This window comes from Hypanus sabinus, chromosome 11 (genome assembly GCF_030144855.1).
Source record: "Hypanus sabinus isolate sHypSab1 chromosome 11, sHypSab1.hap1, whole genome shotgun sequence".
In the NCBI taxonomy this organism is placed as follows: Eukaryota; Metazoa; Chordata; class Chondrichthyes; order Myliobatiformes; family Dasyatidae; genus Hypanus; species Hypanus sabinus.
The window spans coordinates 15,060,548-15,075,631 of NC_082716.1; the positions used below are offsets into that span (position 1 = coordinate 15,060,548).

The 15,084-nt window shown below is 40.4% G+C and overlaps 1 protein-coding gene across 1 annotated transcript in view; it reads left to right on the forward strand.

Moving 5' to 3' along the window:
* The window catches only part of LOC132402345 (calcium-activated chloride channel regulator 1-like), an 86,872-nt gene that overhangs the window by 46,020 nt on the left and 25,768 nt on the right, over positions 1 to 15,084 (forward strand). Inside the window, exons 11-13 of the mRNA XM_059985224.1 lie at positions 816 to 1,037; positions 5,995 to 6,256; positions 10,745 to 10,912. Of these exons, the coding sequence (XP_059841207.1) occupies positions 816 to 1,037; positions 5,995 to 6,256; positions 10,745 to 10,912 (652 nt within the window). The remainder of the gene's footprint in view (positions 1 to 815; positions 1,038 to 5,994; positions 6,257 to 10,744; positions 10,913 to 15,084) is intronic.

Consider the following 15,084-nt stretch of genomic DNA (forward strand, 5'->3'; position numbering starts at 1 on the left):
TACTCAAGTCCACAAGGTGGTTATGTAGGCCTCTGGAACACTTGCTTTTACTAGTCGAGGCATTGAGTTGAAAAGTCTGGAGGTTTTGTTGCAACTTTATTAAACTCTGGTAAGGCCAGATCTGGAGTACTACGTACAATTCTGGTCACCCCACTATAGCAACAATGTTGAGGATTTGGAAAGGGTGCAGAAGAGTTTTATCAGGATGCTGCCTCATTTAGAGTGCATGTGCTATCACGAGAGGCTGGATAAATTTGGGTTGTTTTCTCTGGAGTGGTAGAGGGTGAAGGAAGATCTAATAGAGGTTTACAAGATTATGAGAGGCATGGTTAGAGTGGACAAAGAATATCTGTTTCCCAGGGTTGAAATGTCTAATACCAGAGGGCATGCATTGAAGGTGAGAGGTGTTAGGCTGAAGGGGGATGTGAGTGGTAAGTTTTTTACTCAGAGAGTTGATAATGCCCGGAATGTGCTGCGTAGTATGGTGGTAAAGACAAATACATTAGAAGCTTTTAAGAGGTGTTTGGATAAGCACATGGATGTAAGGAAGATGGAGGGATATGGACATAATATAGGTAGGAGGGATTAGTTTTCGGGTTTTAAAAAAATGGATTTTTAACTGTTTTGGCATGACATTGTTGGCTGAATGGCCTGTTCCTGCCCTGTTCCATTCAATGTTCTACGTTCTATCCTTTTAGATTCTGCTATTTAGCCACAACTAAAGTTCATCCAGCAACTTAGCTAGGGAACATACCATTAATTTCACTTACTGATTTTATTACAGGAAAGTAATAATTCTGTTTGTTTGGTTCCAGCTTGAAAACTCAGGACAAAGCTTGGAGACCAGCGGGTGGTTGAATGGAACAGTTGTTATTGATAAGACAGTTGGGAATGACACTTTTTTTGTGGTGAATTGGGAGAGAGATAATCCAATAATATTTGTACATGACCCCAGTGGAAATACTTACCGTAATTCTGACTTCAAAATAGATCAATCGGCAAGATCAGCCCGTCTTAAGATTAATGGCACTGCAGAGGTATGGATCAAAATATGGACTATAATGGCTAAAGCGTTCATCTGGGCGCTGTTTGACCAGTTGTGTATTTCTGCTTTTGCTTTTCAATTGTTTTCTAATTGATTGTCTGTTTTCTCTGGCTAATTTGTCCAAATGCATTCTCATCCATTCTCAGTTCAGATATGACCCTATTTTCCACAGCAGCCATCAGCATCCCAAGAAGTAAGTATGAAATGCACCTCCTGGCCAAAGTGACAGATGTTCCATTGCAGCTGCCTGAGCTTCTGAGTTCCTCCAGCATTTTGAGTGAGATGCTCTCTGGGACAGAGGATGTTTTGCGCCCAGTCTAGAGCTCCGCAGTATGAGCTGGCTGATGAATCTTCTGTGAGATTCACAGAGCAGACTCTCCACCCAAAATGTCTGTGTAGATGCTACCAACCTACAGAGTTTCTCCAGCATTTTGTGTGTGTTACTCCATTTTCAGTACTGTTTGGGGGAGGGGCAACATACCTGGTGGAAGCAACAGTTAGTCTGGCCCTCTAGCTCGGAAGAGTAGGGAACTGAAGAGAATGTCAGCAGTAATCGTGGACTCTATAGTCAGGGGGACAGATAAGCGATTCTGCGGACTCAAAAAGGGAACACGGATGGTAGGTTGCCTCTCCGGTGCCAGAGTGCATGATATTTCTGAATGTGTCCACAATATCCTGAAAAGGGAGAGTGAGCAGCCAGAAGTCATGGTACATATTGGTACCAACAAGATAGGTAGGAAAAGGGAGGAGGTCCTGAAAACAGAATACAGAGAGTTAGGAAGGAAGCTGAGGAGCAGGACCGCAAGGATAGTAATCTCGGGATTGCTTCCTGTGCCACATGACAGTGAAGATAGGAATAGAATGAGGTGGTGGATAAGTGCATGGCTGAAGAATTGGAGCAGGGAGCAGGGACTAGATTCCGATTTCTGGATGATTGGAACTTCTTCTGAAGCAGGTGGGATCTGTACCAAAGGGACGGGTTGCGCTTGAATCTGGCAGTTGGGGGGGAAGCCAATATTCTTGAGGGCAGGTTTACTAGAGTTATCTGTTGGGAGTGGTTTAAACTAAATGGCAGTGGGATGTGAACCAGTATGACAGAGCTGAGGATGAGCCAGCAGGTTTATAAGTAGCTGATGGATGTAACATGAATGTAAGGAAGAACAAGCCAAAGATTGGACATAATGCATCCAGAACAAAGAATTAAATTGTACTACAGAGGCAAAATTTAAAAGGGTGAGAATGCAGGACTATATTTAAGTGTTCATAGAAGTCAGAATAAAGTGGACAAACTCGTGGCACAACTAGAGATTTATTGGTATAACGTTGTGGGCATCACTGAGTTGAGGTTGAAAGAAAGTCATAGTTGGGAGCTTAGGAAGACATATATTTTGAGTCTAAAGGACAGGCAGGAAAGCATAGGTGATGGTGTGGCTCTGTTGGTAAGAGATGGGATTACATCTTTAGAAACAGGTGACATAGGGTCAGAGAATATTGAATCTTTGTGATGGAGTTAAGAAACAACAAGGGTAAAAAATAACATATCATGAGAATCATATATAGGCCCCCAATAATAGCCAAGATGTGAGGTTGAGATTGCAAAGGAAGCTGGAGAAGGCATGTAATAAGGGTAATGTCACAATTGTAATGGGAGATTTCAATATGCAAGGGGATTGGAACAAACAGATTTGTTTTGAATCACGAGAAAGGGAACTTGTTGAATGCCTTTGAGATGGCTTTTTAGAGCAGCTTGTACTTGACCCTACTCAGGGAAAGTCTGTCTAAGATTAAGTGTTGTGTACTAACCCAGATCTTATTAGGGAGCTGAATGTAAAGGAACCCTTAGGAGGCAAAGATCATAATATAATTGAATTCAGACTGCAATTTGAGAGGATGAAGCATAAGTCACGTGTATCAATATTGCAATGGAATAAAGGGAATTATAGAGGCATGGGAGAGGAGCTGGCTCAAGTGGATTGGAGGAAAACCAAGGAAAGGGCCAATAAGATAGCAAAAGTGAGTGGAAAGTTGGATGATGGGGAAGCTTTTAACATCCAACAAGAGGCAACTAAAAAGCTATAAGAAAGGAAAAGATTAAATATGAAGGTAATCTAGCCAATAATGTAAGGGAGGATACCATTTTTTTTGTTATAGAAAGAGTAAAGCGGAGGAGAGAGTTGATATTGGACCAAGATACTGGCGTGAATAGAGGAATGGCTGACAGGCAGGAGTCAGTGAGTGGGAATAAAGGGGGCCTTTTCTGGTTAGCTATCAGTGACAAGTGGTGTTCCTCAAGGTTCATTATTGGGACCATTTTTCACATTGTTTGTCAATGATTTGGGTAATGGAATTAATGTCTTTGTGGCAAAGTTTGTGGATGATACATAGAAAGGTGGTGGAGAAGGTAGTGTTGAGGGAGCAATGCAATGGCAGCAGGACAAATTGAACGAATGGGCAAAGAAGAGACAGATTGAATACAGTATTAGGAAATGCATGATAATGCATTTTGGTAAAAGAAACAATAGTGCAGACTAAATGGGGAGAAAATTCAAACATCAGAGGTGCAGAGGGACTTGTGCATCCTTGTGCAAGACTCGCAGAAGGTTAATTTACAAGTTGAGTCTCTGGTAAAGAAGGCAAATGCAATGTTGCCATTTATTTCAAGGCAAATAGAATATAAAAGCAAGGACATAATGCTGAGCCTTTATAAGACACTAGTCAGACTGCACTTGGAGTATTGTCAACAGTTTGGGCTCTCATTTAAGACTAAGACATAGGAAAAGAATTAGGCCATCTGGTCCATCAAGTCAGCTCCACCATTCAATCATGGCTGATCCTTTCTTCCCCTCCTCAGCCCGACTCTCAGGACTTCTTCCTGTAACCTTTGATACAATGTCCAATCAAGAACCTATCATGTTCTGCCTTAAATACAAAAAACAGCCTGGCCTCCACAACTACTTGTGGTAATGAATTCCACAAATTCACCACACTCTGCCTAAAGAAGTTTCTCTGCATCTCTGTTTAAAGTGGATGCCCTACTATCCTGACGTTGTGCTCTCTTGTTCTTGATTCCCCCATCATGGGAAATATTCTTTCCACTTTTACCATGTCTAGACCTTTCAACACTCGATAGGTTTCAATGAGATCCCCCTCATCCTTTTAAATTCCAGCAAGTACAGACCCAGAACTATCAAAAGTTCCTCCTATGATAACCCTTTCATTCCCAGAATCATCCTTGTAAACCTCCTCTGAACCCTCATCAATGCCACCACATCTTCTGTAAGATGAGGTGCCCAAAATGTTCACAATACTCAAGGTGACCCCTCACCAGCACCTTATAAAGCCTCAGCATTACATCTTTGCTCTTGTATTCCAGACCTCTTGAAATGAATGATAACATTGCATTTGCCTTCCTCATCACCAACTCTACCTGCAAGTTAACCTTCTGCACAAGGACTCCCAAGTCCCTATGCATCTCAGATTTCTAAGTTTGTTCTCTATTTAGAAAATAGGCTGCCATCTATTTCTTCTACCAAAGTGCATGACCATGCATTTTGCAAAATTGTATTTCATTTACCACTCTCTTGTCCAATCCCCTAATATTGACCTGCAACCAACCTGTTTCCTCAACACTACCTGCAAACTTGGGAACAAAGTCATCTATTCCAAGCCAAGCAAATAATAATGAGGCTATTTTAAGAGTACTGTTCCCTCTAAGATGCGTGGGTGTGTGGCCGGCAGAGACTGGAATATTCCCATGCACGTAGCCTTTGTTCATGCACAGCTGTAATTTTCTGTTACATAAAGCACTGGTGAGGCCTTACTTGGAGTATTGTGAGCAGTTCTGGGCCCTTATCTTAGAAAGGATGTTCTGAAACATGAGAGGGTTCAAAGGAGATTGAATGGCTTGGCACTTGGAGACCATTTGATGGTTCTGGGCCTGTATTTGCTGCAGTTCAGAAGAATGAGGGGAACCTCACTGAAACCTATCGAATGATGAAAACCTTGATGGTATGGATGTGGAGAGAATATTTCCTAAGGCAGGAGAGTCAAAGACCAGAGGAAATAGCCTCAGAATAGAGGATTGTCAATTTAGAATGGAGATAAGAAGGAATTTCTTTAGCCAGAGAGTGGTGCATCTATGAAATTCCTAGCCACAGGCAGCTGAGGAGGCCAAGTCTTTATGTATATTTAAGGCAGAGGTTGATAGATTCTTAATAGGTCAGGGCATGAAGGGATATGGGGAGAAAATCAAGGAAACTGAGGGTGAGAGGAAAATTGGACCACCATGATGACATGGAGGAGCAAACTTGATGGCCCAAATGGCCTAATTCTTCTCCTATATCCTATGGTCTTATAATGTTAAAATGATTTTGAGTTTATCCTAATATAATTGTGAAACTATGTAATTAGTTGTGGTAATGAATATAATCCATAGATTTTCTAAATGATAAACACACCACAATATTTACTTTGAAACGCTTTAGAGATTCAACATATTTACATAGTCAGTGTTTCAAGTTGCAACACTGTCACAAATTGTAATAATAAACATAGAATGGAAGTGGATAGCTTGTTGTTAATAAACCACCAACCTGCTGAATACAGATACCATCTAAGTTTAAAAGTTTAAAAGCCTACGAAATGTTAAAGATTTTCTTTTTTGTACTGTATTTCATTATTTGTTTCAATTAATAAATTAAATCAAAAAGATGTGATTTTTCAATTTTCATTCTAAATAGCCATAGTATTACAAAAAAGAAAATCTCCCCAGAGTTTTCAGGTAATGTAAATATTTCCTGGACAGAGCAATGGTAGATCTGTGTAACTGTAAAAGAAATTGGAGTGAACATTGGGAGTTCAGCTGGCCGAAGAACAGCATAGGCTCTGCTGGATTATATGAAACAAGTCAATGAGGAAGAATAATATTTTTCTAACTCTTTGTTTCTTAGATTGGAACTTGGATCTACAGCATTCAAAACCCAGGAGCCAAACAGGCCATAACAATCATCATAACATCACGAGCAGCAGATCCACAAGCTCCACCAATCAACGTTAATGGGCACATTGGCAGGAAGGATCCCAACAGCCCGATGATTTGCTACGTGGAAGTTAGTTATGGATTTCAGCCAGTTCTGAATACAAATGTGACAGCTATTGTTGAACGTCCCAGTGGCCCTCCAGTTACACTGAAGCTCTTGGATGATGGCTTAGGTAGGACACATTAAGTGTCCCCATGAATACAAAAAAAAGTGTGGTTCTATTGCACATTCCAATATCGCAGATAATTCAAAAGTTAGCTTCCTTTCTAAAGAACTATATGATAGATCATAATGAAGGGATTAAGAACACATTTGTATTTCAAAGCTGTTAGAACTCTGCAACAACCTTCCATCAATACATTATACCTTTGGATCCAAGTCACTGTTCATCTTCCCTGCCTTTAAATGATCTCCATTTCTACCTGCTTCTTGCGTTATAGAGCATTAAAGCAGAAAAACAGGTCCTTCGGCCCATCAAGTCAGTGTGAAACTGTTATTCTATCTCATCCCATTGATCTGCACTGGACCATAGCCCTCCATACCCTTCCCATCCATATACCACTCCAAATTTCTCTTAAATGGTGGAATCAAACCCACACCTACCACTTCTGTTGGCAACTTGTTCCACACTCTCACCATCCTCTAAATGAAGAAGATCCCCCTCATGTTTCTCTTAAGCTTTTCACCTTCACAATTAATACCTGACTTTGAATTCTGGTGCTTACTTCTTTTCCCTCCTGGCCTGTGTTTCAGCAGACAAGAATATAACTTTTTGAACAGTCCCACCTTGGTACATGTGTAAGTTCTTCTGTAGGTCCATTCGTCTTGTCACAGTGCCCTTGGAGGGGAGACAGCTATTGAAGAATTATTTTCATGCATGTCTTGTGACATTTCTGGACAGATGAGGACAAAAGGAATGACTGTGATTTAGCCATGGCAAAGTCACAATCTGAACAAGTCCAAGTTTAAGTTTATTGTCATCTGATTGTATAACCAAACAAATCAACGTTATCTGGACCATGGTTCACACATGGCACATAAAACCAAATATTACCATAAATAAAACTAATAAATAATAAACTAAATAAATTCACAATTTATGTCGAGCACAACACTTATAAACAGTGAACAGCAAACTGTACAGTAAACAGAAAACAGTTTGGTGGTGGCAGGGTATTCACTAGTCTCACAGCCAAAGGGAAGAAGCTGTTACCCAGTCTGGCAATCCTAGACCTGATGTTCCTGTACCTCCTTCCTGATAGTAGTGGGTTAAAGAGATTGTCAGTAGGGATCATCAACAATGCTTCGGGCCCTTTGTATACAACATTGCCAGTAAATGTCACAAGTAAGAGAGAGGGAGAACCCAGTGATCTGCTCAGTGGTTTTTACAAGTGCCATGCTTGGACCGTCTCAATGACAGCCATAGTATGGTCCCCAGTCAGTCAGGAGATGATAAGGTTAATGTGTCACAATGCATAAAGAAAAGGGTCACTGGCAATGTTGGACAGCTAACTGGATGCGTATCAGGAAAGTGAAGGGTGAGTGTTGATCAAAATTAGGTGGGTATGAGAGGTGATGTGATGGAGGATATGATGTGATGTGATGTGACGCAAGATGTAATTAGTGAGATTAAACCACTAAATTTGGAGGTGTATTGGAGGTGTAGAACAGTAGTTAGTGTAATGCTAGTACAGTGCCAGCTGTAAGATTGCTGTTCAATTGCCCCTGCAGTTTGTAAAGAGATTGTACCTTCTCCCCGTAACCATATGGGTATCCTCCAGGTGCTCCGGTTTTCTCCCCCATTCCAAAGACATACTGGTTGGTGGATTAATTGGTCATTATAAATTGTCCCGTGATTAGGCTCGGATTAAATTCAGGGGATTGCTGGGCAGTGTGGCTCTAATGGCCGGAAGGTCTCTTCCACATTCCAGCTCAATAAATCATCTTTTAAAAATCGCGGATGGCATTGATTGTTGATGCAAATGCCACATGTTTCGATGCTTTGACGTATGTGTGACATCTTTAATCTCTTTTTCATCATGGGATAAAGTCAGTAAATTCAAAATCACAATCTCAAGAATTGCTTCCCTCAAGGCTTTTCAGCATTCGGCCATGGACACTCTGTTTGGTTAGGTGATTATAAGGCATTACAGTACAAAAAGATAAAGTTGTAAGAATAACTCAGTTCAGTAAACTCAGAGATCTTATGGCACAGAGCTTCTGATGCTCACCTTCCACACAAATTCAATCCATCCCTTCTTGTTGGCAGGTGCATGTTTCTTCCTCTCGTTGCCAGGGCAACCATCCCCTCATCTCCTGACTTGAGTCAGCAGTAATTCCAATGATACATCATCAAATCCAGGCCTTGCACTTGCTCTGAATGCTCTGTGTGAACCATGTCTACATTGACCTTTAATATACTTCCATGAAGTACTACCACAAGAAAGTAGCATCCATTATCAAACACCCCAACATGCAGGCCATGCTGTCTTCTCACTGCTGCTATTGGATGGGAGGTACAGGAGCATTAGTTCATATACCACCAGGTTCAGGGACAGTTATTACCTTATAACCATCAGTCTCCTGAACCAGCGTAGATAACTAAATTCACCAGAACTTTGAACTGATTCTTCAACCTATGGACTCACTTTCAAGGACTCTACAATCCATGTGCTCAGTATTTTTTTTTAATTTTGCACTAATTGTCTTCTGGTGCTTATTGGTTGCTTGTCAGTCTTTGTTTATGTAGAGTTTTTCATAAATTCTATTCTAATTCTTTATTTTTCTGTGAATGCCTGTAAGAAAATGAATCTCAAGGTAGTATATGGTGACATATATGTACTTTGATAATAAATTTGACCTTGACTTTGACCTCGAAATAAAGCTGAGATTTAGTCTCTGTGCAGCTAAAAAGCAAAACAGCTCCAGATCAAAAAATAATTGGTGTAGTTTGGTTTAAATTAGATTCCAACTTGTGAAATTGTCTTATGTTTTCATCTTTCTATACCATTTCCTTATGGATGTGGTGGTAGGGCAGCAGTTACCTTACCAGAATATTATTAAACATATAACAATTACAGCACAGAGACAGGCCATCTCGGCCCTTCTAGTCCTTGCTGAATGCTTACTCTCACCAAATTCCACTGATCTGCACTCAGCCCGTAACCCTACATTCCTTTCCTTTCCAAATACCTTTCCAATTTTAATGTAAATGATAATATCGAATCTGCCTCTACCACTTCTACTGGAAGCTTGTTCCACACATTCTCTGAGTAAATATCCCCCCCATGTAACCCCTAAAATGTTGCCCCTTATCTCTCAACTCATGTCCTCTTGTTTGAATCTCCTCTACTCTCAATGGAAAAAGCCTATCAACGTCAACTCTATCTATCCCCCCACATAATTTTAAATACATCTATCAATTCCCCCCTCAACCTTCTACGCTCCAAAGAATAAAGACCTAACTTGTTCAACCTTCCTCTGTAACTAAGGTGCTGAAACCCAGGTAACATTCTAGTAAATCTCCTCTGTACTCTCTCTATTTTGTTGACAAATTTCCTATAATTCGGTGACCAGAACTGTACACAATACTTCAAATTTGGCCTTACCAATGCCTTGTACAATTTTAGCATTACATCCCAACTCCTGTACTCAATGCTCTGATTTATAAAGGTCAGCATACCAAAAGCTTTCTTCATCACCCTATCCACATGAGATTCCACCTTCAGGGAACTATGCACACTTATTCCTAGATCACTCTGTTCGACTGCATTCCTCAATGCTCTACCATTTACCATGTATGTCCTATTTGGATTATTCCTACCAAAATGTAGCACCTCACCCTTATCAGCATTAAACTCCATCTGCCATCTTTCAGCCCACTCTTCTAACTGGCCGAAATCACTCTGCAAGCTTTGCACACCTACTTCATTATCCACAATGCCACCTATCTTAGTATCATCTACATACTTACTAATCCAATTTACCACCCCATCATCCAGATCATTAATGTATATGACAAACAACATTGGACCCAGTACAGATCCCTGATGCACACCACTAGTCACCGGTCTCCAACCTGACAAACAGTTATCCACCACTACTTTCTGGCATCTCCCATCCAGCCACTGTTGAATCCATTTTACTACTTCAATATTAACAGCTAAAGATTGAACCTTCCTAACTAACCTTCCATGTGGAACCTTGTCAAAGGCCTTACTGAAGTCCATATAGACAATATCCACTGCTTTACCCTCATCAACTTTCCTTGTAATGTCTTCAAAAAATTGAAAAAGATTTGTCAAACATGACCTTCCACGCACAAATCCATGTTTACTGTCCCTAATCAGACCCTATCTATCCAGATAATTATATATACCATCTCTAAGAATACTTTCTATTAATTTACCCAACACTGATGTCAAACTTACATACTGCTTTGTGGCTGTATTGACATCAAAGCCAATGCATCACAACTATCAAAGAAAGTTTTGAAGTTCAGTGTTTGGACATATTGTGATGAGGTTAGTCACCTCCATAATGCTATTTTTAGTGCAGTTTTAATATCCTTTGTACCTGTTGTACACAGTCATTTAATTTTTCTGTATTCACATTTCTTTATGTTATGACAGTAATCTATATTCATTTATTTTGACTTTAGGTGCTGATATCGTCAGGAATGACGGGATTTACTCAAAGTATTTCCTTGACTTTAGTGGAATTGGAAGATATGCGGTTAAAGTACGTGTACAAGGATTCGAAGGTACCACAAAAATAACGGTCAGAACAGGAGGACAGGCCAAGTGCCTACCAGGATTCATGGAAAATGGTAATACATATTATAAAATAGAAATGTGGAATTATTATGGTAACAATGAACAATTTGATGTCAAGGTGAATCATTGAGTTCAGCTTTATTGGTCCTTACAGCTCATATCAAGGCCTGGATTGGTGCTGGCATGTGCACAGTGGTCAGAGACCAAGGGTCAGAATTGTTCCAATGTATCTCACTGATAGAAACATCTGATTTGTATTTCTAATGCCAATCAAAACTATAATTTTGTTGAACGTGTGAGCATCAAGGTCTTTTTTCTGTTGTGATCATGCAGGGGAATGAAAGTGAACATCAAAGTAAAGGGTTTGTTTAGGATATTACCAATGACACTCTCACTTCAGAGGCAGAGAGTTGTGGGTGCAGGTCTCACTCCACTTGAACCTTCTTACGCTTACTGCCTGTTATGCCACTGACGTTTAAGGCAAAACGAAGGTCCTCCATCTCTGGTGGTGTTTAGGGCTTCCTTCATTGTGTCAGAAGCTCAGTTTTCTTGACTGTCAGTCATACAAGTTCCAGGTGGAGACTCAGGAATACCGTCACTCATAGAAGGATTCTTCATTGCTGCTTTTGTAAGAGTTCTGTTTTACTAGTCTGAGCTGAATCCCCAAACCTGGAGGACCAGTGGACCACTCTTAGTCTGTCCTCTACCCATTGACCTTTTTGGCATGAGTGACCCTACTAAGAGCCATGAGAGCAGCCAATACAGCTCTCTGGGTTATTGAAGCATGCAAGACTTCAAGCCACAACAAGGTTTTGGTCCTCTTGGAGGCTCTTGAACCTAAGAACCCAAGAAAGAGGAGAATTAGGAGAAGTGGAGCCTGCTCCACCATTCAACAAGATCTTGCACCTCAAAAAACATTTTCTTCTCAATTACCATATCATGTGATACCCTTAATAAACTGAAGTTAAAGATTACAGTTTTAAATGCAACCAATAACTGACTTCCCAAGAATAGAACTCCAATAAGTGACCTCCCTTTGAGTAAAAGAATTTCTACACAATTTGGTCCTAAAGACTTTATCCTTTATTTGGAGACCTTGATCCTTCATTCTAGGACAGAGGAACATGGAACATAAAACAGTACAGCACAGTAACAGGCCTTTTGGCCCAGAACTTTACGTCAAACCAATTCAATTAGTAATCAAATAGCTAACCAAATTAATCTCTGCTGCCCACACAATGTCCATATTCCTCCACTTTCTTCAGATTCTTGCGCTTATCTAAATGTCTCTTAAAGTACTTTACATCTCCCTTGTTGCCCCCTCTGATTTTTTTCTAAACCTGAGGGAATAGTGGCCTAGCCTGCTCAGGCTCTGATTGCACAGTAGATCAGAAATCGTGGGATTTTGCTGAATCTTCACTGCTCAGCCCGAAAAGTAAGTACATTTTTTTCCCCTGCACTTCAGACCAAAATTGTACAAAATGCTCCAGGAATAGTATCATCAGGACCAATATAATCACAATAAAAGATTAAAGGTCAGCTCTATTTGACACATGTGCATTGAAACATACATTGAAATGCATCCTTAGTGTTATTGACCAACACAGTCTAAGGATTGCGCTGGAGGCAGTCTGCAAGTATTGCCATTGTTCTGGCGCGAACATAGTATGACCACAATTCAATCCTAACCTGTACATTTTTGAAATGTGGGAAGATACTGGAGCACCTGGAGGAAATATGGAGGAATTTAAGGTGGTGGGTTAAATGGGAGGCAGTGTTTGAGGGTCGGCACAACATTGTGGACCGAAAGGCCTGTAATGAGCTGTACTATTCTATGTTCTATGTTCTAAACCCATGCAGTCACAGGGAAAATGTACAAACTCCTTACAGACAATAGGAGGAATTGAATACTGTATTTAACAACCCTTGCCAATATATCAATTTCCTTCCCAACTGTGAGCTAAAGGGCCTATTTCTGGTTTGTACTGTTTTATTAAAGTTGCATCTGCTCGTTATTGCTTTGTGTCTTGTGACTAGGGTACTTAGGTTAACTTGAACAGCAATATTTCCTAATCTGCCAGCAATTTAAGAAAGGTCCTGCTTTTCCACTCACTTTTTTCCACTCAATACTCCACTTGAGGAGTTGCTGCCCAATCACTCACATGTTTATATCCCCCTCAACCTCTTTCAGTCTTCATCACCACTCACCTTTCTGCTGTGAGTTATGTCATCAGCAAGCACAGAAATAGGACATTTGCCAACCTCAGTTGCCGTGGGCAACACAGTAGCATAGCAGTTAGCACGATGCTTTACAGGACTAGCGATTGAGTTTCAATTCCCGCCACATTCTCCCCAGAACATGATATGTAATATGCCATCACGTGGCATAAAAATAATATATTTTAGAATCAGAATCAGGTTTAATATCAGCAGCAATATCGTGGAATTTGTTGTTATGCAGTAACAGTACATTGTAATATATAATAATAAAAACTGTGAATTGCAGTAAGTATAAGTATAAATAAAATAGTTAAATTAAATAATTAGTGCAAAAAAGTAGTGGCATTTCTGGGTTCAATATCCATTCAGAACTCAGATGGCAGACAGTAAGAAATTGTTCCTGAATCTCTGAGTATGTGCCTTCAGGCTTCTGTACCTCTGTACCTCCATCCTGATGGTAGCATGATCTGGGTGATGGGGGTCCTTAAAGATATATTGCCACTTTTTTGAGGCATCGCTCTTGGAAGATGACCTGGATGCCATGGAGGCTGGTGGCCATATGGAGATAACTGAGTTTACACCTTTCTGCAGCTCCTGTCAATCCTGTGCAATGGCCCCCTCATACCAGACGGTGATGCAGCCAACTAGAAAGATCTCCACGGTACATTTGCAGAAATTTGCGAGTGTCTTTGGTGATATGTCAAATCTCTTCAGACTCCTAATGAAATATAGCCACTGCTGTGCCTTTTTTGTAACTGCATCAATAGTTGGGCCCAGGATAGATCCTCAGAGATATTGACATGCAGAAACCTGAAATTGTTCACTCGTTCCACTTCTGATCCCTCTATGAGGGACCATCCCTCTATGGTGTGTCTTACCTTGTCTTACCCATTCTGAAGTCCACAATCTGTTCTTTGGTCTTACTGACATTGAGTGCAAGTTTGTTGCTGTGAAACCACTCAACTAGCTGATGTATCTCAGTCCTGTACGCTTTCTCACCACCATGAGACATTTTGCCTACAGTAGTTATATCGTCAGCAAATTTAAAGATGGCATTTGTGCTGTGCTTAGCCACACAGTCATGGGTGTAGAGAAAGTAAGCAGTAGGCTAACCACGCATCCCTGAGGTGCACCAGCATTGATAATCAGCAAGGTGGAGATGTTACTTCTGCTCCGCGCAGATTGTGCTCTTCCAATGAGGAAGTTGAGGATCCAGTTAGAGAGGGAGATTTTGAAGCTTTTTGATCATAACTGTAAGAATGATTGTGTTAAATCCTGAGCTGTAGTCAATAAACAATGGCCTGACAGAAGTATAAGTGTTGTCCAGGTGATCCAAGGCTGTGTGAAGAACCAATGACATTGCATCTGCTGTAGACCTACTGTCCTGTATGTTTCAATGTACATGTGACAAACAAGCTAATCTTTTTACTTTTATCATTGCAATAAGGTTTTGAGTATCTAGGCCTCCAGCTCCAAACCCTGTACCCTATCACTAGTCAGAGTCAGCCAACCTGAGAATAGCTTGCTTTGTCCAACTCTTTCTTTGTTGGTCTGTTAATCAACTCCCAGTTCTTGCTAGTATTCTGTTTTCAGTTCCATGTGCACTCACTTTGTCACCTGTCTCCTGTGTAAGACCTTAATGAAACCCTTACATAATTCCAAAAATCTCTAACTGACCCACTCCCTCACTCAGATACATCCTCAAATATTTCCAAAAGGTTATCCAAAAATGATTTGTCTTTCTTTAATTCATGTTAATTCTGTTCAATTTCATTACAATTTTCTAAGTGTCTTGATGCCAGAACCTAAAATTATAGATTTCAGCATTAACTCCAGTTCTGAGATCTGGCTTTCTCCCCCTCTTCAATCTTAATTACACTGTCACATTTGTTACCCTCTCATCAGCAGAAACCATTTCAAAATCAGTAGGATCTAGGAAGATGATCAGCACAGCACACACTAAAATCCACTCTAAAATATATATCATCATATCCTTGGAATTTTT